The following is a 25,341-nucleotide window of genomic DNA, read 5'->3' on the forward strand; positions in this document are numbered from 1 at the left end:
TGCAAATGTGTTTTTATACATTAACGGATATTTGGCCGTTGAAATGTATTTCTTCATGACAAACATTTTCCTTTTTCATTGGACAAAATTCTTCTAAAAAACTATTTGACCCTCCATATCCAATACGATTTATGAGCCGATTAACTAACGGCGAAATAAGTTGAAATGGTGGGCTTTTGAAGTTTTTTGACAGCCATTACCTTGTCGTTTGCAAAAAAAATTTGGAAAATAGCCAAGTTTTGCGTTGTAAGACTTCAAGAATCCAATAAACCTGATCAGATGTTGAACTTACGCTGAAATAATTTTAGAAAATAGCCAAGTTTGGCGTTGTAAGACTTCAAGAATCCAATAAACCTGATCAGATGTTGAACTTACGCTGAAATATGTCACGTAATGAAGTTGGTATGCGATATTTCGCCTTCAAATCCTTTGTTTCAACTCAACAAAGCTTTTTGATTGAGTTAATTGCCGGTTTTCCACTTTCGGAGTATGAACCAGAGAACATTCTATCTGCAAAAGAAATGATCAATATTTCTCCCTCTTTCCTTACTTCTTGCACATTTTAAAATGTTCTTGCTCCCAAAGACTTGTGAAATTTATTGGTGTTCAGTTTTTAGAACTCCATGGGCTTTGGAAATTGCTTACAGTGACCTGAAGAACATTCTACGAAAAAAGTTGCAATTGTTTCATTGACTTAAAGTTATAAGTTGCTCAGAAAAGAACTCTTTTTAGGAAAACATGATTCCTCAGGTAGTTTGCCAATATATAAAATAAATCGAATCGACAAATTAAAAATCGAATTAGTCCTTCAGTTCATTTTGAAGAATTATATATTAAGTTTAACTTTTTTATCTGAACTATTCCCATCTTTTAAGTCAATTGTTCGTAAATTTCAATATGATTGAGACTTTTATCAATTACTAGCTAGTTCTTTCTCTTCTGGCGATTTTGAAAAGAGTGATCTGATATTGACAGAACACAAAATATCCAGAGATGTGCCTTCAAAAAATGTATGTAGTTCTTCAGCTCATTTTGAAGAACTGTTTATTTAGTTCAAGTTTTTATGTGAACTGTTTCATCTTCGTTCTTCATTTTCAGCATGACTTATCTTTTTATCAAACTGCAGATGTTTCTTTCTGTTCTGGTGATTTTGTGATGAGTGATCTGTTATTGGCAATAAATAATTTGTGGTCCAGGAACTAATCATTCAAAGTTCATTTTGAAGAACAGCTCCTTTATGTTAACTAATTTAATGTTTTAAATCAATTGTCAGTCAATTTCAGTATGATTTGGACTAAAAAGAGTTATTTTATGTAGGCAGTCACACAATATATAACGAGATGTGTCGTCAGGCTTAAAAAAAAATTATAAAAAACTGTAGTCGAAGAACTAGTTTCTACAGTTCATTTTCTTGTAAGTTAGCTCCTTTCAATGATCTTTAAAATCAATTGTTCAAGTTATGATAGATTCCTAGTTCATTATTTGCCTCCATTACTCATAACTCATGGTTCGCCATTGAATCTAGCTTATCAAAGGACTATCATGAATCATGAAGGAACTTGTCCTTGACCTTATTTTCTTTAATAATTCCCAATTTTAAGCAATATATTTTATTTTCGCTATACACGTTCGCTGCTCAGTACATTTCTCGTTTGCTCTTTGAAGGACTTAAAAAACTAGTTCAGTTAAATCAGTCGGTAATATGCTAGTAAAACTTATTTTTGATTTTGATGTTTAAGGAAGTAACGCGCGTTTTTACTAAAGATCTGTTGATAATTTGATGTTTTAAGGAGTGAAAACGAAAAACTATTCAGTTGAATCAGTAGGAATAAGTCGGCAATAATAATAATAAGTCTTTTGCCTCTTTTACTGAACTAAATGCGATAATAAAGTATACAATCTGAATTTATTTGAAGAGAAGTAAAACCCCCTTTCAAACTAATCGATATAAAGTTAGAACTATGAATTCTAGCCTATACACTCTAAACTTTTTGCAACAAGATGCGACACAAATGTGCCTAATTTTAAAAATTTTTGTTGAAATATGACTTTTACGCACAAAGTGTGCTGAAATTGTGAACCTATGTGTCTAAAGCGAATGAATATGCAACAATAAATGCCTAAATTTGAAACATTTTATGCGTAAAAATCGTATTTCAACAAAAATGTTTAAAATTGCTCACATTTGTGTCGCATCTTGTTGCAAAAAGTTTGGAGTGTAGGTCGTACTCTAAAAATAAGAAACTGATATAAGCAGTTCAGTTGCTCGTTTTAGTGAATGCCTCAATTGAACTACAATTTCCCTTAGTCCATATTTACATTCGGCAATTTTCCTTGCGGCAATTGTCAATTTGATGGAGAGAGAGGTGAGGCATATGGGAAGCCTTTGCCTCTCAACACCCTATCTTACCCACAAACTGACAATTGCCGCAAGGAAAATTGCTTAATGTAAATATGGACTTAGATACACAACGCTACCCAGCAAAAATACTAAAAATTCTTATTACAAAACCGCCTACTAACCCATTATTTTAACAAGGGCATGCCGCGCGATATTATTAGTTATTTGTTGGTCACTTGCGTAACTAGTTAAATGAGCCGTTACTAAAATTCGGGACTAATTATTTAAGTGGTCAAAATATAACTACTTATTTCGTTCGTAGGGGGTTTTGTTATGAGTATTTTTGCTGGGTATGAGGAAGAAGGCCGTCTTTGTATTGAAATTTAACTAATAAGTTATTGCAAATTTTCATTTTATTTTTTGGTCCTTCAAGCATAAAAGATATGATTCCTTCATGGAGAAATATAAACTGTTTTTCTAGAATCACATTTAAAAGAGAAATTAAAGATGAAAGTTAGTGGTTAAGGAAGGAAGAAGATCATCGTTGAACTGAAATTTGAAACACTCGGTTAGTTTTTGGTCCTTCGACCACTAAAGAAATGTTTTTTCATAGAGTAATTTTAATATTTTTGTTGAAAAAAAGACCTTAAGCCGAACAATAACTTCAAATTAAAAAAAAAAATTAAAAAAAATTGAAAATGAAAAAGTGTGCCCAGTAGGCCTATACTGTAACTTTAAACAACTATCGATATTGTTTAAATTTCTTTTGTTTTTGTAACAACAATAAAACAAACAAATGAAATTGTTGTAAAATTAACAATGAGTAAAGTTGTTAAAAACTTACAGAATAGGCCCTCAGTATAGGAATTCTCTAACTTTTATCGATTTAAAAGTTGTTAACATTTCTTTTGTTTTTGTAACAACTACAAAACAAACAAATGAAATTGTTGTAAAATAAGCAATGAGTGAAGTTGTTAAAAAGTTACAGAATAGGGGGGCTGGATTCTATAGATTTGGGCACAGTGTTCTGTGTCCATCTTAAAATTCATGCGCTTTGCTGCGATTAAAATCACCAAGTTACGAAAAAGTAGTTACAAATATATAGGGTTTATATTAGGGTGGAATTGGAAATATGTCTGAAGGTACTTGATTGATTGTTGGCAAGTTTATAATAAGATTGAAAATTGAATTGAAAAAAATTATTTTTGGTCCTTCGAGCACTTCAGCCTCTTGTTATTGATTCTTACTATATTTTCTCTTGTACGCTTATCGTAGAATCTTGGTAATTTTTTTCTTGAAGGGTTATTGTGACGGGATAGAGGATATGTCATTATTTATTTTTAGTTTGTAATATATGCCTGGTTATCAATTGAGCGGACTATACTGTATTATAATATATTATTGATTAAGTAAATTATAAGCCACTTTTTAGCTAATAAGTTGTAGTATTATATGTAGTTTTTTGGGTCCTCTATTATATTTCTTTATAACTAATTTCTCACTTTTTTCTTTGGTTATTTTTTTCTTTATTTTTAGATGTAGTCAGTGTGTCTGGCGATAAATATCCTATAATATTGTAAAGCACCAATTTTTATATACTATAATATATAAATACATATTATATAGAAAGGAAAATAAAATAAATTTAAAACAGAAAAGAAATGGAAATAATATGTAAACACCAACCAACTCTATAAAAATATCAACAACAACACCACCACGCACCATGTACGCACGCTCAGCACGCACTTCATCAATATGCACCCACCAACAAAAACAACAACAAGCAATCAAACAACAGCAACAACATATACACACTTACACACACACACCCATATGTATACAACAATATAATTGTATAAAAAAAAACAAAAACAATAATGCCATGTATTCCTTAAGTATCATCATCAGCACCACAATAGACATCTACAGTTTCTTTTTCCTCGGGTTTTATTTTACACTTATACTACTCCTACGCGGCGTTGTATAGTGGTCGTCATCAATCCAAGCAACCTACCAACTGCTACAGACCATATGTGAATGCATGCTGTCACCTCTTTTATCTGCTTATTTTATATGATGAAATCACAATTCACTACTCTCCTAGATAGAAGATCATCCATCTAGCCATTTATGCATGTTGGGGATTATCAAGATGAGCTACTTTGCGTTTTCTCACTTTCTCAAATCAAAATGATGAAATCCAAAAGCCATAAATGAAATAGACACAAGTGGGTGTCCCACATGTATCGGTCTATCCACAGGGTGATGGATAGAGAATGTTTTGTGATTTAAGTTTGGAGGTGATGGGTTACCAACAACAACAACACCAGCCAGCAACAACAAACAATAGATTGATGACATTGATGCCACCATGAAAAGAAATTGTATAAAAACACACGCACATACGGTTATGGAGTAGTTCATTCAACGTCTCAAAACTTGGTTTAAGGTTGTATTTTATGGATGTTTTATGGTTTCAGAGATACAAACAGGCACATACACCACAACTATGTAAATACTGGCTGGCAAACCTACCACACACCACCCACGTAATAGTAGTTTGGAGCTTTTCTTTGAATACCACGCTACGGGTATTGTTAAAGTAAGAGCCCAAAAATATGGAACAGGATCAAATACAGCACATTTTATAAACACATAAAAAAATTCAAAATTAAACACTGGAATATTTGAATGCTTGAAATGCGCAGGCGCATTTTGTAGAACAACCAACCATCCATAAAAAATATGCAAAAGCAATCATCTCCCATTTGACAAACAATAAAACAAATAAAACATATTCTTCGAATTACAGAACCATACATCCATAAAATAGGGAAACCAAAAATGCAAGGACAACAGGAGGACACATTAGCCAACCGACAACTTTAGAACACAAACAACTGATCTTAGGAAGATAACACCCCACCCCCCTTGCATCAGCATCCCATCACCAGCAAAGCATCACAATTGCCGAACTAAAAAGCTTGCCTTATTCTTCTTCTTCTTATACATACATATGAGTGTTTTTATAAAAAACCACCACCAACAACTACAATTAATTGTTTAATTTAAAATAAAAACAAAAAAACAACATGAAATACAAGTATTACTGTTATTATTATTACTATTAACTTTTACTATTTAGTTATAATTTTTTACTATAATATTTGTTTCCCTCTTTTTTCCATTTCCAAAAACAACATTCCTATGGTTCCTTTAAAATAGTAGTACTCCCTATCCTTTTTTGCCTTCTCTCTTAAACCCCACCCACCTACTTCGTTCTTCATTTCATCAACTTGTTCTCTTTAATGTTAATTATTAAGCAAACAAAAAATCATAAAAAAATTACAAAAAAAAAAATTAAAAATATTTTTATTATTAATGTGTAAGCATTTAATTGTAATTATCAGCATTATTATCACGACAAACAACAACAACAACAAACAAAAAAGTAAGCAATAAAAAAACTTAAAAAACAAACTAATTTTTTAAATGTAATTTTATTTTAGTTACTTTCTTGAATAAGCTCCCACCCTTTGTTTATCCAATATTTAGTGTTAAAAGACCCCCAAAGGAAGCTGTAACAACATTCAAAGTGTAGTTCCAGCTAACCCCCATTCCTGTTTTCTGCTTTTGTCATTGGATAAAACAAAAAGAAACAACAAACAAAAAATATGCAATATAAATTTTTAATTTTAGTTACGTTCTTTCTTTGTAAATTTTTGTTTAAGCAAATCATTTTCCCTAAACTTTCGCTTTCTAAATTTATGTATTTTACTTTCGACTACCAACTCCTTCCTCTGTTGTTGTATTTATAATTTGATTATAAATGAATAGCCTTCAACTCGTATTTAAAAAAAGAATTTAATTAATTTGTAATGATAAAGTTCATTTGAAACCACCTACTTATAATGCAAAACAACCTAAATAAAAAATCCAATAAAAACCACAAAAATCAAACTGATTGTGTTTTACTTTCAAAACGGTAATTTGGGGATCCTAATCATGAGTCATAGTCAGAATAAAACAAATAAAAAAGGGTTAAGTTCGGCCACGCCGAACATTTCATACCCTCCGCCATAAAATATTCTGAACTAGAAGGTAATAATTAGTTTTCATTCCTGTCCACAACTTTAAGTGGGTACCTAAACATGTCAGATAATGTACCTAAAATGCCTTCATTCGGGCGGCACTTTTATATGGTGCCTATTTTTGGGGCAGCCTATGGTAAAGGTCCTTTATGATAACTGGGAACCGCAAATAATAAATTACATCTAGTTAAGCTAAAAATTGTAGCTAAAACTCTCAAAACACCAAAAATCGGGTGGTACCGTTATATAGGGGTTATAACAAAACATGGACCTATGTTGACAGTTTTCGATGGAGAAGTTTTGTGACCACTTGGAATCTCAAATGTAAAATTACTGGTAGTTTACACAGAAAAAAATTATCGATTTTCCGGCGATAAAAAAATGTTCATATTGACGAAATTCGATAAAATTATTTGATCACAAAGTAAAAATACAACTGATAAAATATTTTGCATATTGACTAAAATATTTAGCGATTTTTTTATATTGAACTGATAAAATATTTCACAGATTGACCAAAATATGTATCAAAATATTCCAAATTTTTTCCAAACATGGACCTATGTTGACAATTTTTGGTGGAGAGGTATGGTGACCACTGTGTACTTTAAATGTCAAATTACAGCTAGTTCGGCTAAAAATTGTAGGTAACATCCTCAAAATACCGAAAATCGGAAGGTACCGTTATATGGGGGTTATATCCAAATATGAACCTATGTCGATAATTTTTGGTGGAGGTATGTGTTGACCACTAAAAACTTCAAATGTCAAATTACAGCTAGTTTGGTTTAAAATTTTAGCTAAAAATCATCAAAATAACGACAATCGGGAGGTACCGTTATATGGGGGCTATATCCAAACATGGACATATGTTGAAAATTTTTGGTGGAGAGGTATGGTGACCACTGTGTACTTTAAATATCAAATTACAGCTAGTTCGCTTAAAAAAATTAGGTAAAATAGTCAAAAGACCGAACAGCGGGAGGTACCGTTATATGGGGGCTATACCAAAACATGGGCCTATGTCGGTAATTTTTGTGTAGACATGCGTTGACCAGTAAAAACTTCAAATGTCAAATTACAGCTAGTTTGGTTTAAAAATTTAACTAAAAATCATCAAAATACCGAAAATAGGGAGGTACCGTTACATGGGGGCTATATCCAAACATGGACCTATGTTAACAATTTTTGGTGGAGAGGTATGGTGACCACTGTGTACTTCAAATGTCAAATTACAGCTAGTTCGGTTAAAAATTCTAGGTAACATCCTCGAAATACCGAATATCGGGAGGTACCGTTATATGGGGGCTATCCAAACATGGACCTATGTCGATAATTTTTGGTGTAGACATGCGTTGACCAGTAAAAACTTCAAATGTCAAATTACAGCTAGTTTGGTTTAAAAATTTAACTAAAAATCATCAAAATACCGACAATCGGGAGGTACCGTTATATGGGGGCTATATACAAACATGTACCTATCTTCACAGTTTTTGGTGGAATGGTACGGTGACCACTGTGTACTTCAAATGTCAAATTACAGCTAGTTCGGTTAACAATTGTAGGTAAAACAGTAAAAATACCGAAAATCGGAAGGTACCTTCATATGGGAGCTATATCCAAATATGAACCTATGTCGATAATTTTTGGTGGAGACATGCGTTGACCACTAAAAACTTCAAACTTCAAATTACAGCTAGTTTGGTTAAAAATTTTAGCTAAAAATCATCAAAATACCGAAAATCGGGAGGTACCCTTACATGGGGGCTAAATCCAAACATGGGCCCATGTTGACAATTTTTGGTGGAGAAGTATGGTGACCAATGTGTACTTTAAATGTCACATTACAGCTAGTTCGGTTAAAAATTGTAGGTAAAATAGTCAAAATACCGAACATCGTGAGGTACCGTTATATGGGGGCTATACCAAAACATGGACCTATGTCGTTAATTTTTGGTGGAGACATGCGTTGACCACTAAAATCTTCAAAGGTCAAATTACATAGTTTGGTTAAAAATTTTAGCTAAAAATCGTAAAAATACCAAAAATCGGGAGGTACCGTTATATGGGGGCTATATCCAAACATGGACATATGTTGACAATTTTTGATGGAGAGGTATGGTGACCACTGTGTACTTCAAATGTCAAATTACAGCTAGTTTGGTTTAAAATTTTAGCTAAAAATCATAAAAATGCCAACAATCGGGAGGTACCGTCAAATGGGGGCTATATCCAAACATGGAGCTATCTTGACAATTTTTGGTGGAGAGGTACGGTGACCACTGTGTACTTCAAATGTCAAATTAAAGCTAGTTCGGCTAAAAATTTTAGGTAACATCCTCAAAATACCGAAAATCGGGAGGTACCGTTATATGGGGGCTATATCCAAACATGGACATATGTTCACAATTTTTGGTGGAGAGGTGTGGTGACCACTAAGAACTTGGAGGCTATTCCAAAATTTTAGCTATAATTCATCAAAATACCGAAAATCGGGGGGTACCGTTATGTGGGGGCTATATCCAAACATGGACCTATGTTGACAATTTTTGGCGGAGAGGTGTGGTGACCACTAAGAACTTGAAGTCTATTCCAAAACATGGACCTATGTCCACAAAGTTTTGTTATATAAGTTTCTTGACACTAAATGTCAAATTATAGATAATTCGATCTGAAAATGTAGTTAAAAACTTCAAAATACCTGAAATCGGGGGTACCGTTATATGGGGGCTATACCAAAACGTGGACCGATATAGCCCATCATCGAACTTGACCTGCCTGCAAAAAAAGACGCATTTCCTCAACATTTCAGGATTCCATTTTTGTGGATGCTGGAATGATTACCACAGACAGATGGACGGTCGGACGGACGGACATGCATAAATCGACTCAGAATTTTACCCTGATCAAGAATATATATACTTTATAGGGTCGTAAATGAGTATTTCAATGCGTTACAAAATGAAAAATAAACTTAATATACCCTCCATACTATGGTGGAGGGTATAAAAACAAAGAAATCAAAGCACTCGAAGTAGTCCCAAGTTGGTCAGCATGATAAGTTTCTAGGGTTTCAACGGTGAAGAAGATGTAAACGTTCAAAACGGCCTTTATAACATGTCTCAAAGGTAATAAAATGATGTGGACTATATTTCGTCCAAGCTGGCCGAAATTTTAGAGGCTTGTTTAACTTTCGAGCACACTCCTGAAGCCTGGCAAGAGACCAATGAAGCTTTAATACCCGAACATGGCGAGGAAACTTACGCGGTACCAAAGTCATACCTTCTAACATGGAACACAGATACCGTGATTATGAGTAAGATTCCAAACCATATGTTAAAATACAATAAACATGCTTATGATAAAAGACGATCGGTGAAACCTCTGAAACTTATATTGAATGTCAGAATTCCAGCTCGATTTTTTGTGTTTATTTATTATTTCAATATACAGGCATGTCACAAAAACCAATTCCGATCGAAAATGGAATTGATTAGCTTCTTCAGAAACCGAAAAACGAAATTTCACTTTAAAACACTCCAAAAACACTTGAAAATAAAAATATTGTTTTATTAACATTGTTTTATTAATCACATTTAATTTCGCATTTTTTTATCATTTTTTTTTTTTAAATTCGCACATTTTCATCATTTCTCAATCAACGAAACCAATTAAATTTGTAAAAACTACGATAAATTAAAGCAATGACAAAAGAAAGAACTCAAACTATATGTTTACTGAGGTCCCATAACTTTAGTGAAAAAGTTGTAAGTTTTCGCGGAAATTAGGAAAGCATTCAAATAAATTGGTAGTTTGCAACTTGTTTTAAAAAAAATTCAAGCTGTTTATGCATCTAAAAAATATATAAAAAATATGTACGTAATCTAAGCATCGCGAAGATTCAAATGAAACCAAAACTATACAAATCCGTTAAGGGGTTTGCATATTATAGCAAAAATAAAAAGAGAAAATACTTTTGTGAGTTAGTTGAGGAAAATGTAAGAAAAATAGGTCGGAGTTATTCTTCTATTTTAGTTAAATTTCACGCAAAAAATCACATTTTTTATTCTAATCACTTCTCGAATACACGCTAACATCTAACAGAAGATATATATATTCAAATAAATGTTGGGTTCCTCTAAATGGGGTATAATCTTGAAATAAAACTGTATCGGGTAATGTTCATTTTGAAATTCGTGTAAATCGCGAAATCCTCAAAATCACTTGATGCGCATGCGGTTTATCAATACGGCGTATTCTTCTCTTTTAATTTGTACACATTTGCCGGGATTTACTTTGGCCGCTAAGATGTAGCATCGTCTGCAGTTTAGTGTGCAACAAACTGTATAACGCTTATAATTTGCACAAAGTGCATACACTTTTTATGCGCATCCGATCATGTAAACTATCATCTAAACCTATTTCGATAAAATCCATCAAGAACCGTGGATGTAGCATCACACACTATTTTTGGCATAAATCGGATAAAGCTCCCATACCACTAAATCTTTTAAACCGCTGTTTTCGCAAAAACGTGAGTGATATGTTAGTTTCTTCATTGAAAAGGAATAGATCCACGGAAAACGCGATTTAATCCGTGATATTTTCAAAAACATTTTACGCACCTTTTCCGTTTTTGAAGTGGCTGTTTTCGCAATATCAATATCTAGTGGATGGATTTTCACGATCTATGACTCATATTATCCGGACCGTCAAAAAACTAAAATATCCTGTGGTCCCAGCACAATCAAAATGATATTGTAAATACTGAACCCAAAAATAGGGTTTTTCGAAAAAATATCGCACTAAATTTTAACCTTGGCAGTGGATTACTGTGATGCTGTCTGGGCTACATAGTCAATATACATATCAAATTATGCGTAATCGCGAGTATTTTGATTCTAATATATATTTTTTCTTAAATACCCAAATGCGCGTCGCAGTTAGATCAAATATACAAAAAAACCTAAAATCTGGCTTCAAAATGTCAGCATCCATAAAAGGTGGATGTAGTGGAGATTTTGAAATGTGATACATCAGAAGTGTAATCTTCTTCATTTTGTATTCTTCTTCTTTTACTTTGGACAGATATCCGTAATTTAAACGGTTTAACCGCCAATCAAATAACAACGTAAACAAACTACCCTACACCACACTGTGGTAAGGGGTATTATGTCTTTGTGCATTTGTATGTAACATACAAAAGGAAACAAAATAGACCCATAGTTCCTTTTGTGGATATACATATAATCACTTTTTGAGTCGATTTATGCATGTCCGTCCGTCTGTCCACGTATTTTTGTTCGCAACGTACAGGTCGCATTTTTTGTCCGATTCAGTTGAAAATTGGGGACTACAATTTCTTTAGCCATAGGAAGAACGCTATTGCTTTTTGTGAAAATCGGTTCAGATTTGGATATAGCTCCCATATATATTTTCGCCCGATTTCAGTATTTGCTGCACCAAACACGCTATATACGTCCGATTTTGATGAAATTTAGAATGTGTGACTGAATTCGGTCTAGAAAGAAGTGTGCCAAATTATATCGAAATCGGTTCAGATTTGGATATAGCTCCTATATATATTTTCGGTTGATTTCACGTATTTTCTGTACCACTCACGCTATATATATATCCGATTTCGATGAAATTTGGAATGTGTGACTGAATTTGGTCTAGAAATAAACGTGCCAAATTATATCGAAATCGGTTTAGATTTGGATATAGCTCCCATATATATTTCGGCCAAATACGCGAAGTATTTGCTGCACCAAACACGCTATATGAGTCCGATTTCAATGATATTTGGAATGTGTGACTGAATTCGGTTTGGAAATAAATGTGCCAAATTATATTGAAATCGATTAAGATCTGGGTATAGCTCCGATTTATATTTTACATATTCACAGTGATGTAGGGTATCATATAATCGGCTCCGTCCGACTTTGATCCTTTCCTTACTGGTTGTACCTATTATTGAAATATTTTTTTCCATAAGAAAATAAAAAAATTTTGCATAATTTTGCATATGTCATATGTTTCGATTGCAATTTAATCAGAGGCCAAAAATATGCCCAGTCCCAAAATTTGACATGAATCGGACCAAAAAAAAAAAAACTAATAGCACCACCATTAAAAATTTTCTTAAAATGATAGAAATTGGACAAATGTTTACACTTTATTGCTCAAGAATAGTAGTACATAAAGAGAAACAAGTGCCTACTGATTTATTGTTCAATTGAATTCGATTGTTACGCCTCGGGAAAGGCTTGGTATCGAACAAGCTGATTCTGGTATTGTTCGCAGGATTATTCTTAAAAGACCTCTAAATTACTATCAAAAATGATTTTCTGGTCTTTGGTTTTGATGCTATAGTTGCCTTACCCAGCAAAAATACTCATTACATATTGGAATACTTTCTCATTATTTTAACACGGGCATGTCATAGGGAGTAAGTACTTATTTTTTGGCCACTAAAAAGTAGATAAATACATAAGTAGTTACTCCCTGATTACTTCAAGTCGTAACTACTTATTTAAGTACTTATTTATTTACTTTTAAGTGCCAAAAAATAAGTACTTACTTCCTATGACATGCCCGTATTAAAATAATGAGAAAGTAGACTAATTTGTAATGAGTATTTTTGCTGGGTATTGACCTTAGCTAACACTTCGTTCGGCCTAGAGAATGGCCACAGAATTTCTATAAGACAATTTATTTGACTTTCTTCCAGATTATAATCCAGTTTATTACTGTTCATATCCTTTTGGAAGGACCAAACTAGTGCCATCTTATTTTCTAAATGGAATAGAGTAATATTTTCTAGGATTTCAACGATGATAAGTTAATTCTTTACAGTTTTGTTGCTATGTATAGGTCTTAGTCTCTAACGACAAAATCAGCTCTATACTATTACGGTTAAACAATCCTTTCATAATGGTTTTTGCTATATATTTTTGGTTCTATTCAGATTTTTGAGATCATGTAACTGAGAAATATAACTATTTCCTCCAAATAAAGATATTTAGAACCACAACTACATAAAATATTGCCCCACAATTGGTCTTGCAAATCTAAAATTTCATGGTGACTATTTTTCGGCTCTGTATAATGTAATCCGTTAAATTTATGGCGTTTCCTGGAACTGTGTGCTTTTACATTATGTTCTCTGAGACATTTGCGAACTGTTTGTACTGTTTCCGATACAATGTGGTCCTTTTATAGCCTACTAGGTTCTTTGAAATAGTACTTTTTTGCATTTTAGATGAAAGTTTTGACCTGATGTTGTGTCAGGGATCAATTAATTCCACTACTTTACGCATTTAATAGCGTGATGAATCATTTTCTTAGATTTTCAAACAAATCTGCTAACTTATCTGTAAAACTTTGCTATCAACAGAGGTGGTGTTTATAATTTTGGGCTTCTCTGCAGTGTAGGCCCTTTACGACCTATTTTAACTTAAAACATCGTATTTTTTTGAAGGTGGAATGGAAAAATGGATTTGATTCGCCTCTTTTTGATATTTTTTAGTTAAAGCTGCCAAAATCAAATATTTATAATAATGTGAATAAAAATTTTACTTTTTTATAAAAGGAAACACCTTAGGATATGCACCTAACAACAACATTAGTGGAAACAACAACAATCTTCATTGCTTTTGTAGTGGCAAACAAAATTTTCACGGTGGTGCTATTATTGTTTTCGCAACTGTATTTAAAAATCATGGAATTAGCTGAAAACCCATGATTTAAAACAAGTGAGCAAAGGCTATAGTCGGGACAGGGCCGACCATGTGTTACCCTACACCACTACCCCTGTGCATAAGCTTTTCACTTTTCTTTTAGGGAATATTAACCGAATACCATCAAAAATAATATGACTCTTTCTCTCGGGACCCCCATAAGCAATCAAAATTTCGTGACCATCCGATCAAAATTGCAACCTGTAGCGTTATTGCAAAAACTGGAAGAATTGGATGCATTGTGGTATCTCCCTTGATTGACCACCTTTGCCAACCTACTTTACACCAATTTAAAGGTAATATTTTCTTCTTCTATTGACAGGCCGTTGGAATACCCCTACTAGAAGCCGATATATTCACAAAGAATAAAGGCCTGCGTACATAAGCTGCTCTGCCTGATTGCCTTGCTTTCCTGCTTCATTTTTGACATAATAAAAATAAAAGAATAAAGAAGGCCGAGGAAATTTCGAACTGGGTTGCCCTTTTCTTTTTTATTCTTTTATCAGAAGTAAGCAAGGTAAGCAGGCAAGGCAGCTTATGTACGCAGGCCTTAACACTTTGAATTTGTCTCCACATGAGTTTTTCCCCATTCCGACCCCTAAATATTATCCGACTATCACCACAATCAATAGGCTTCTTCCTCTGTGGGGTCCGCATCTACCCCCAAAATCTCGTGACTATCCGATAGAAATTCCAACCGGTAGCGTGATTGCAAAAAATGGATATATTACTGACTTTTGCGATATCTCGGTTGTTTGCCCACTTACGCCAACATACTTTGCATCAATATAAAGGAGATTTTTTTCTACCATTGGCGGGCTTTCTTTTTGGAATACTCCTACCCGAAGCAGAGATATTCGCATAAGAAAAAAAGGTTGACTTTTCTCTTTTTGCTTATTCCGACTCCTGAATATTATCCGACCAGCACCAAACTTAAAAGGCTTCTTCCTCTGTGGGACTCGCATCAACTCCCAAAAAATTCGTGACCATCCGATCAAAATTGCGACCTGTAGCTTGATTACAAAAAAATCGGTAAATGGGATGCATTACTGACTATTGCGATATCTCTGTTGTTTGACCACCTACGGCAGCCTACTGTACATCGTTGTTAAGGTGATATTTTCTACTTTCCTTGCCAGGTTTTGCTTTTGATATACCTCTTAAAGAAACAGAGCTATTGGCTTTGAAATAAAACGTTGACCTTTTCTCCAAATAAGTTTTTGCCCATTTCGACCCCTGAATATTATCCGACCATCATCAAAATCAATAAGCTTCTGCCTCTGTGGGGCCCCCATTAAATCCCAAAATTTCGTGACAATCCGATCGAAATTGCTAAGCTAAGAATATATTTGTGTCTTTCTTAGGTCACTAAAACTTTTTTACTTGTGTTTTGTATTTGTTCGTAGCAGTCGAGGTATTTTTGGCTCGACTCCGACTCCACACGAGTTTTTTCACGACTCCGGCTTCGACCCCGGGTCGACTCCGAGAGTGAATTCCTGTACCACTAAAAAGAATAAAATGTGCGCAAATTTTTAACTTTTTCCTATATTTTAGCCCATATAGGCTAATGTGTTAGTTTTTCCTTACATATTCATTAGAAAGGGCATTCGTTCGAATACATTCGAAAATAACAATACTGTTTTTGCCAAAAAAATACTTATGTTTAAAATACTTATGTATCAAAATTTTGGGCATATGAACCGACAAAAGCATGGATAGGATTAAAGCTCAAAAATTTGCGGGGATATCGATAGATAGTGCTTTTTTGTCACACTAGCCTACGAAAAAATATAATATCGCTGTAAACAGGGCCACTAGGAAAACCTTCGGTAAATATGTCCAAGGGATCCACACAAAAGTGTTGAACATTTGTTTGTATGGTGCCACAAGGATCGGACAGATAGGGCCCAAATTTGAACATAAACTAAGTTTCGACAATATTTAGAGATCCAAAGTTTGGATCAAATCGGTTGCCACGTCTATGAGAAATCGCCCGTACCATTTTAGCGAATATTTTCGAACTTTTGTGGTGGAGGTACCGGAAGGAGTGGACCTATAAGCACCACCTACGAATTTTATCTAATATTCGAAGAAATATTACAATATCCAAAGTGTGGGCGAATGCAGTATTCGGTTCGAGTCTCCAGCCACTACATATGGTGACATAGGAGTTTTTTACAACTTTCGGGCTGTTTTCTCAAGAAGTATGGATTTGCCCCTGACAAAACTTTTACTGTCGTAACTGAGGAGGCGCAATGTTATGTAGGGTTGGTCCACTAGGACAAGAAATCTATATTGTCATGTTTTCATACTCCTTTATTACTTTTACCCGATCATTTCTCATGAAAACTCTATGATTATGTATTTCATTGAATTTCGTATATGCTATTGATTGTGTAGAAAACTCGGATACTGTTCCTGGCGGACAGATCGGTTATTTGAATGTCCACATCTAAAGCCCTCATTGATTATATAATGAATCCTAGATGGGATGAATCTGTCGGTGACCAACAACAAATTGATGATGCCCTAACTAAAGCACCCCCTCAGTAAATTTTTTTGAAATGATAATTTGTTATGAAATGATAATTTGTTATTTATTTATATCTTTATAATTGAAAAATACAAAAATAAGGAGATTAGAATTTAATAAACAAAAGTTAAACTTCAAAAAACATTGTAGGTCGCAAATATAAGCGGACAAAACTAAAGCACCCCCCCATTTGAGGTACAGCAAAAACTATTGAAATCAATATTTCGTTGCTTATCCTCTATTCTGGATGACACAATCACATCTTTTAGGCATAAAGGATACTAAATTATTAATTATTGCAGGCGAAATAATCGGTTTTCGGAAAATTTAGCTTAAATCCTCAAAATACTGAAAATCGGAAGGTACCGTTATATGGGGGCTACACCCAAACGTGGACCTAGGTCCACGATTTTTTGTGGATATGTTTTGTGACTACTAAGAACCCTAAGTACCAAATTACAGCAAATTTAGTACGAAAATGTGGCTTAAATATCCGAAATACCGAAGATCGGAAGGTACGGCTATAGGAGGCTATACCAAAACATTTGCCGATATTGTTCATATTCATCTAAAAATGATGCTACAGCATTCTCTGGTCAAATACTAAATCCCTTAGGTTTAAAAATTCGCAAAAGAACGAAATGCAAAAGAATGGTAGACGGCGGCTTATTCAGTCGACGACAAGCAAAAGACCTTCCGCCTCCATGTTTTACAGCGTCTTTGCAATATTTAGGGTTTAACGGTTGCCCATTTGGTCCAAGCCTTTTACCATCTGAATACTTTAAATTAAACATAGATTCATCGGAAATCAGTTCAAATGGGTCTTGGCGAATGCCAGTCTGGCTCCTTCATTTTTAGTCGATATGAAAGGTTTTTTTTGCTGGTCGTCGACTGAATAAGCCGGCGTATATCGTTCTTCTGCAATTCGTATTGGTGGATGCTGTAGCATCATTTTTGGATGAATATGAACAATATCGGCTAATGTTTTGGTATAGCCCCCTTATAGCGGTACCTTCCGATCTTCGATATTTCGGATATTTAAGCCACATTTTCCTACTAAATTAGCTGTAATTTGGTACTTAGGGTTCTTAGTGGTCACAAAATATATCCACCAAAAATCGTGGACCTGGGTCCACGTTTGGGTATAGCCTCCATATAACGGTACCTTCCGATTTTCAGTATTTTGAGGATTTAAGCTAAATTTTCCGAAAATCAATTATTTCGCCTGCAGTAATTATTAATTTAGTATCTTCTATACCAAAAAGATGTGATTGTGTCATTCAGAATAGAGGATACGCAACGAAATATTGATTTCAATAGTTTTTGTTGTACCTCAAATTGGGGGGTGCTTTAGTTTTGTCCGCTTATATTTGCGACCTAAAATATTTTTTGAATTTTAACTTTTGTTTATTAAATTCTGAATTCCTTATTTTTGTATTTTCCAATTATAACCCCATTATTATAAGTCTTCTTTTGTTATAGTTTGGATTTACCGAACAGATTTATAGCGTTCCGGTTAACTTAAAGTTAAAACTGATGATGGAATTTCAGGGAGGAGCTTCTTGTCATTAACTTTCAATGTGAAAATTACATTTTTAATGCCTCCAAGTTAGTTTATTTTACATTTTCAAATCCATCAGATAGTAAAAGAGCACATGTAATAATGGCCCATAAAGATATAAATAAATAAAAAGAAAAATAAAATATAAATTTATAATTTAGTTTTCATAAAAAAATTATCATTTCAAAAAAAAGTACTGAGGGGGTGCTTTAGTTTTGGCCGATACTGTAGTTAATAGATTATGCGAAATTCACCGAAATACATAAACATACGCTAAAACTGATAAAGGAAAATGAAAACGCGTCAATATCGATTTCTTGGATATAGGAAACCTATATCTATTCGACAGAAAGTTCCTCATTCTATTTAACTTAAAAGATGTCATCTAAAAATGATGAAACAATATCTCCAAACAGAGATATAAAGCTATTTTCTCAATGATGGATGGGGGTCAATCAAAAAATTCATTATGTCATAACCATGGCACAATTACCCAGGTAGTGGTACCGTAAAATTATGAATGTGTTATGTCAAAATGTTCTTTATGTTGTTGAGGAAATTACAACAAAAATAATTTTCTTTATAAAGGGATTTGATTTTTCATATTCGAACAGCTGGTGCGACACCACTACCTTGGTAATTGTGCCATGGTCATAACTCAGAAATGTCATATATGGGATCCTTTGGGGTACTCTATTGGGGCTTTCATTCAGAAAATGAATTTGTACACCTACCATCTTGACTTCCATTTTGTGTCACAGGGTATTCAGTAAGATTTCCCATAGAGACCGCAATGTCTTTAAAAGAAGACAAGGATGACTTCTCATAAAAAACAAAACGAGAATACCAATACACTTCTGTGAGAAGACCAATAAGACTTCTGACGAAAGATGTTAAAGGTCCAATCTTAATTCGATTGTCATAGAACATTACTTTTGTTTGCAAAAATGTAAAAAAAATCAATTGGTCAACAAAATAGGGATGAATAGACTACACTTCAGAGGATAGTAAATATCCTGTGAATTGTCCTTGAACTTAGTATAATATACCGTTTGCAAAGATGTTTTCTAATACTTTTCTTTTAAAATAAATAATGATTTAAAAAAATGTTCTTGTTCCAAATTTAATCTTATATTTCTACAACGTGGAAAAAATTTTGCCCGGAGTCGGAGCCGAGTTATTTTTTTCGACTCCGACTCCAGCAAAATTGCGCGACTCCGACTCGTAGACTCCGACTTCGAAACCATGGTTCGTACTTTATTCGGAACGTTCCATCGTGTGCAAGCCTTTACTAGAACCAGCAGTGGAATTCTGTAACTCATTTTACAGATATTTGTCGGTAACTCGAAAAATGAGTTACAGAATTCCACTACAGATAATGATTCAAATCGATGTTTGATTTTTCAATTGATCGGGCTGCAACAGACTCGATAATTGTGCCTTTCAATGTGATCGATTTGAATTATTGGGAATTGATCTGGTGAAATTTAAGAGGGCATGTGTGTATCATGTTTTTGCATCCCCAAGTTGATCGCTATCTATGTATATCCACTATAGATAACTCAAATAGTTATTATCACGTCAATTTCCCTTTAAAATAATCATGCAGTACATATTCGCTAACAAAGTAGCGGGTACGTGCTAGTCTTTTCTAAATACTGAGAATTTCTAGAAGTTTAAATAAACTTTTTTTTGGTATTCAAAAGACAAATCAAAAGCGCTACTTATCTCTACCACTCTGTCTACATGGATGGTGGTAATAAACGATGTTACATGTGTAATTTGGCCCACCATGAAGGCGTTTACAATTCGCCCCGTCATATCACAAACAACGGCGATAATAATTTCATAAGTCATTAGATTCTTGAAATTCCTTGGAAGTTGTACAAAATAGGAACATTGAAATTATTTGACAAATTTGTGACATTTAACATATCAAAGCCGAAACAAAACCAAATGTGGATGTGAATGTGTGGTGGGATACCACAGAACCCAAACGCGACACACAATCGAAGTTATTAAAATTAAAGAATTTATTTCAACTGTCATGTGACGTTTTTGGTGGTTATGGATTACGTCGCCTTTTTTAGGGAGTAGTACACCAGTACACCGATCGCCATACGCCAAAGACACACGCACACACAGCGGATCATTGGAGTTTTCTCTCTTTCAGGTCGTTGGCTGTTGCAGCGGTCCCTTTGATTAGCGCTTCGTTGTCATTTGTTTGTTGACATTGTTAAAGGTCTAAAATCTACTCTAATTACTTTATGATACGTCTTTACACATTCAAAGTGACGGCTTCTCTGAAGCAGAATTAAAACAAAATAAAGAACAAAAACAATGAAAATGAAAAAAAAATGACGAGAATTCCGGTGAATTCTCTCTAAATACCCATCATAAAATCTTAATTGAAGTCATGTCATATTGATAAAATGAAAACAACAACAGCAACAGAACTAAAACCACAAATGCAGCCACACCTTATTCTAGATACCCAACCCCCCAGGCGGAGAGACCTGGCCAGAGTGCAATCATTGCAATATGATAAATACCACAAAATCATCACAAAACGGGACAAATGTTGTTGTTGTACCTATTATTGTGGTTAGTGGCATGACTTGTGGGAGTTGGTGTTACTGTTGTTGTTTTATTATTATGTTTGTATGTTCGTTCTCCTGTTCAATCTGGCTCTGGGTCTATCTCCAGTTCCAGGAAGTTGACCACTTCGATGGGTTGTAACCACAGATCCACTGGAGTCAGATGAGTAGGCTTGGCGGGGCAGTTGGATAAGTGCTTAGTATCGTGCGGGCCCATGCCGCATACTGGGCAGATGTCTTGCACGGTGCGATCGACTCCCGCCCAATAGGAATTTAGGCGACTGCAATATCCTGACCGTAATTGAGCCAAAACTACTCTGGTTTGACGTGGCAGCTGACACTCTTCAGCTGCGATAGATGGGGAATGTGCTCCAATGACTGCATTCACACAATAATTGCGTATAGTCTTAGCAACTGTGTCCGTGTGAATGCTGTTCAAACCTGCCTGATATGCCTGTTGATCTAGAGGTTCTCTCCTATATTGTTGGACCGTTATCTCTAGAGCATGAATATCCTTCTTGATATGCCTGGGTGTATCGGTGGCCAGCAGATGGTGATTGGGATGGCTCTCACGGTAACACCCGAGCAATTACTGCAACGATAGCATCTCATTATGTTGTCGTACTGGAAAAATCTTTGCCTCCTCATGTAGATGGTCCACTGTAGATTTGAGGAGGCACCCTGTTGCTGTTCTCAGAGCGGCGTTCTGACAAATTTGAATTTTATCCCACTGCGTGTCACATAAATTCGGGCACCAAACTGGCGCCGCATAGCTTACCACAGACCGACCTATCGCTTTATACGTGGTCAACAAGGTTTCTTTATCTGCACCCCAAGTGCTGCCGGCTAGGGACTTGAGGACCTTGCTCCTACATTTCAGTTTATCGCCGATAGCTGTGCAAGTGGTGTCGAATGTGACCTCTAAAATTATGGGGCAGTTTTTGGTCGGAATTCTGTTACTATGGACCCTTATATTCAATTCTCTTCTATACTGCGCCGTCCATGCGGTGAACAGAGTGGCCGTCGATTTAGTGGCGGATATCTGCATATTCTTCGCGTGGAAAAAGGTGGTAAGATCGGTTAAATAGGAATTCAGCCTCTCACAGCTGTCATTAGGGTAGGTACCTGACGCCAGGATCGTACAATCATCAGCATACGTTACGATCTCAATGCCGTCTGGAGGGGGCGGAGTACAGGGAAGGCAGAGGTTAAACAGTTCCGGAGATATCACCACCCCTGTTTCACTCTACGGGGCTTGGATTTCTTGCTCCTGAATTCCACATAAGACAGGCGACCACACATATACATAGTTGATTATCCAACGTTTCAGACTTGGCCGGAGGGTTGTCTGCTCGATGTCCTCGAACAGCGTGGAGTGCTTGACAGTATCAAAGGCTTTTCATAAGTCAAGCGCCACCATCACTGTTCTATCACACGGCCGCTCCTGGTTGAGTCCTCGACAAATATGTGTGGAGATATATGTGGAGCGCTGTTGTCGTGATGTGCTGCTTACGGAATCCATGCTGATGATCGGCAACTTGATAGCTATTTCTAATGCTGGGGAGGACTAAGGTCTCAATGGTCTTCGCTATAGGTGACAAAAGCGAAATCGGCCTGGCTTCAGTAGCGGGACCACCCTGCCTATTTGCCAGACATCGGGAACAATAAGGGTGGCTAGCGACAGATTGAAAACTTTAGTGAGATACTCCACTCCCGGCTCATCCATGGAAATTCCATCAGGGCCCAACGCTTTGGATGATTTAGCGTTCCTGATGGCATTCGCATCATCATCCATTGTTAACTGTGGTGGTTCATCCTCGGCAGGAAGAGATCTAATGCGACGTAACACTCTTCTCTTCGCCCTGTCACTCTCGGGGTGCTCGATAAACAGTCGATTGAAGTAACTTGCACACCTCTTCGGGTCAGTCAACGTAACGTCGCCGAACGTGACTGAGGTCCCATCCCTCCTTCCGGGGTTCGAGAGTGACTTAACCGTTGTCCACAATTTGCTTCTACCGGCTCCAATGTTGCAACTCTTCAGATGATTTAACCACTTGTTCCGCTTATGCTCGCCGACCAACCAGCTAACTTCCCATGTCAGCTCCCTGACTTTGGGGTCAGACTCATTTGCTAATCACGCCGCCTTACTTCGGGTATTCAACCAGCAGGTATATGGCGAGCGGCTGCAGCATTGATGATGTCTAGGAACGTCCTTTCCGCTACCCGAACATCAGAATGATTGGGCAATTCTCTGAAGCGGTGATTAGTGAACTCTCTGAAACTCGGCCAATCAGCTTTCCCATGATTGACGAATGTGCGGCGTTCAGAGGTGATGAAATCGGGTGGTCTGCTGATGGAGACAATTATGGGAAGATGGTCTGATCCAAGGGAAATGACGGGTTACCAGGTGACAATCCCACGGCAGCGGGTTCTCTGTACCGGATTGACCCAGGACCACACAACATCAGCGTTCCGGCCAGCGGCTGCCACCTCAGTGTACAAGTGTTTGTATTTGTTTCGTTTTTCTGTGCTGGGAGCGGCATTTCTCGGAATGTCTGCTCCGTATTCTTTTGGTCCGTGCCGGGACGGAGGAAAACCCAGGACCAATATATTTGTGCTCGGTTTGTCACATACGCATCTTCACCCATATCTAGTTGGTGTTATGGGTGTTTAATATGAAACATAATGCTCCGTTAGGCTACAAGCTGCAAGAATCGAGTACATTCCCTACAATCTATGGCTTAAGACTTTCATTAAAAAGAATATGATTTTGTCAACTTGAGAAAAATTTATGGGCCTCTCGGGGAAGACTTTTTAGCCTTCTTTAGAAATACCCTTTGACATTCTATAGAAAGGCCCTTTCACGGATCTAAGCAGACCATTTGGTCTTTTAAAAGAGTAAATTTTGGTTTTCTATAAGAAGCCTTTGGTCTTGAATAAGAATACCATCTGTTCTTCTATGAGAATAACTAACGGTCTTCTATGAGACAATATCACGGCCTTCTACAAGAAGTGCTCCCGATCTCCTATGAGTACAACTTCCGGTCTTTTACAAGAAGACCTTCCGGTCGTTTATAAGAAGACCTTCCAGCCCTCTTTGGCAAGACCTCCCGTCCTTCTGTGGAAATCTTTCCAGTCTTCCAAGAGAAGAATTTCCATTCTTCTATGGGAAGACTTTCTGGTCTTCTGTGAGAAGACGTCGGTCCAGGTCGTCTATGAGAAGAAATTCTGGTCTTCTATAAAAAAACTTGTTGGTCTCCTATGAGAAGACCTTCCGGTATTCTATTAGTCCTCTATGAGAAGACCTTCCGGTGTTCTACGAGATGGCCTTCTGGTCTTCTATGAAAAGACCTTCAGGTCGTCTAAGAGAAGACCTTCCGATCTTCTAAGAGAAGACCTCCCGGTCTTCTATGAGAAGACCTTTTGGTCTCCTATAAGAAGACTCTTTGGTCTTCTATAAGAAGACATTCTGGTTTTCCATAAGAAGACACTTTGGTCTTTTATAAAGGGACCTTTGGGTCTTCTATAAAAAGACTCTTTGCTCTTCTATAGAAGACCCTTTGGTGTTCTGTAGGATGACAATTTGGTCTTCCACAAGAAGACTCTTTAGGCCTTGGCCTTGTATAAGATGACCCTTTGGTCTTCTAGAAGAAGACTCTTTGATTTTTAATAAGAAGACCTTTTGGTCTTCTATAAGAATTATCTTTGCTCTTCTTTAGATGAGCCTTTGGTCTTCTATAAGAGGACACTTTGGTCTTCCATAAGAAGACACGTTGGTCTTCCATAAGAAGACTCGTCAAACTTCTTTAAGAAGACTCGTTGGTCTTCTATAAGAAGCCCATTGGTCATCTATGAGAAGCCCATTGGTCTTCTATAAGAAGACCTCTATGAGAAAACCTTCTTGTCTTCTGTGAGAAGACCTTCTTGTCTTCTGTGAGAAGACCTTCTTGTCTTTTATTAGAAGACTTTCTGGTTTTCTATGGAAATCCTTCTGGTCTTCTATGAGAAGACCGTCTGGTCTTGTATGGGATGTCCTTCTGGTTTTATATGAGAAGACCTTCTGGCCTTCTATGAGAAGAATTTTGTGTCTTCTACGAGAAGACCTTCGGGTCTTTGGTCTTCTATGAGAAGACCCCTTGGTCTTCTATAAGAATATTTTTTTTGTCTTCTATGAGAAAACCTTTTGGTTTTCTATTAGAAGACACTTCGGTCTTCTATAAGAGGACCTTTGGTCTTTTATAGGCGGGCCTTTTGGTCTTCTATAAGAAGACGGTTTGGTCTTATATAAGAAGATCTTTTGGACCCTTTGTTCTTCTATAGAATATCCTTTAGTCTTCCATAAGAAGACATTTTGTCATCTATAAGAAGACACTTTTGTCTTCCATAAGAAGACTTTTTATTCTTCTATAAGAAGATTCATTGGTCTTCTATAAGAAAACTTCTGGTTCTCTACAAGAAGGCACTTTGGTCTTT

The 25,341-nt window shown here is 35.9% G+C and overlaps 1 protein-coding gene across 2 annotated transcripts in view; it reads left to right on the plus strand.

The window, feature by feature from the left end:
- drm (odd-skipped family member drumstick) overlaps window positions 1-6,299 on the plus strand; it is a 55,825-nt gene extending 49,526 nt beyond the window's left edge. The window contains exons 3-4 of one of the 2 annotated variants that reach the window (XM_073971232.1): window positions 3,878-3,917; window positions 5,157-6,299. In XM_073971232.1, the coding sequence (XP_073827333.1) occupies window positions 3,878-3,902 (25 nt within the window). In that variant the 3' untranslated portion in view covers window positions 3,903-3,917; window positions 5,157-6,299. Of the gene's footprint in view, window positions 1-3,877 lie in introns of both variants that reach the window. The other variant, XM_073971231.1, reaches the window with a different exon arrangement.
- Window positions 6,300-25,341: the final 19,042 nt, after the last annotated feature.

The sequence above is a fragment of the Musca autumnalis genome, unplaced genomic scaffold, assembly GCF_047663935.1.
Source record: "Musca autumnalis isolate F117 unplaced genomic scaffold, ASM4766393v1 scaffold_2, whole genome shotgun sequence".
Lineage (NCBI taxonomy): Eukaryota > Metazoa > Arthropoda > Insecta > Diptera > Muscidae > Musca > Musca autumnalis.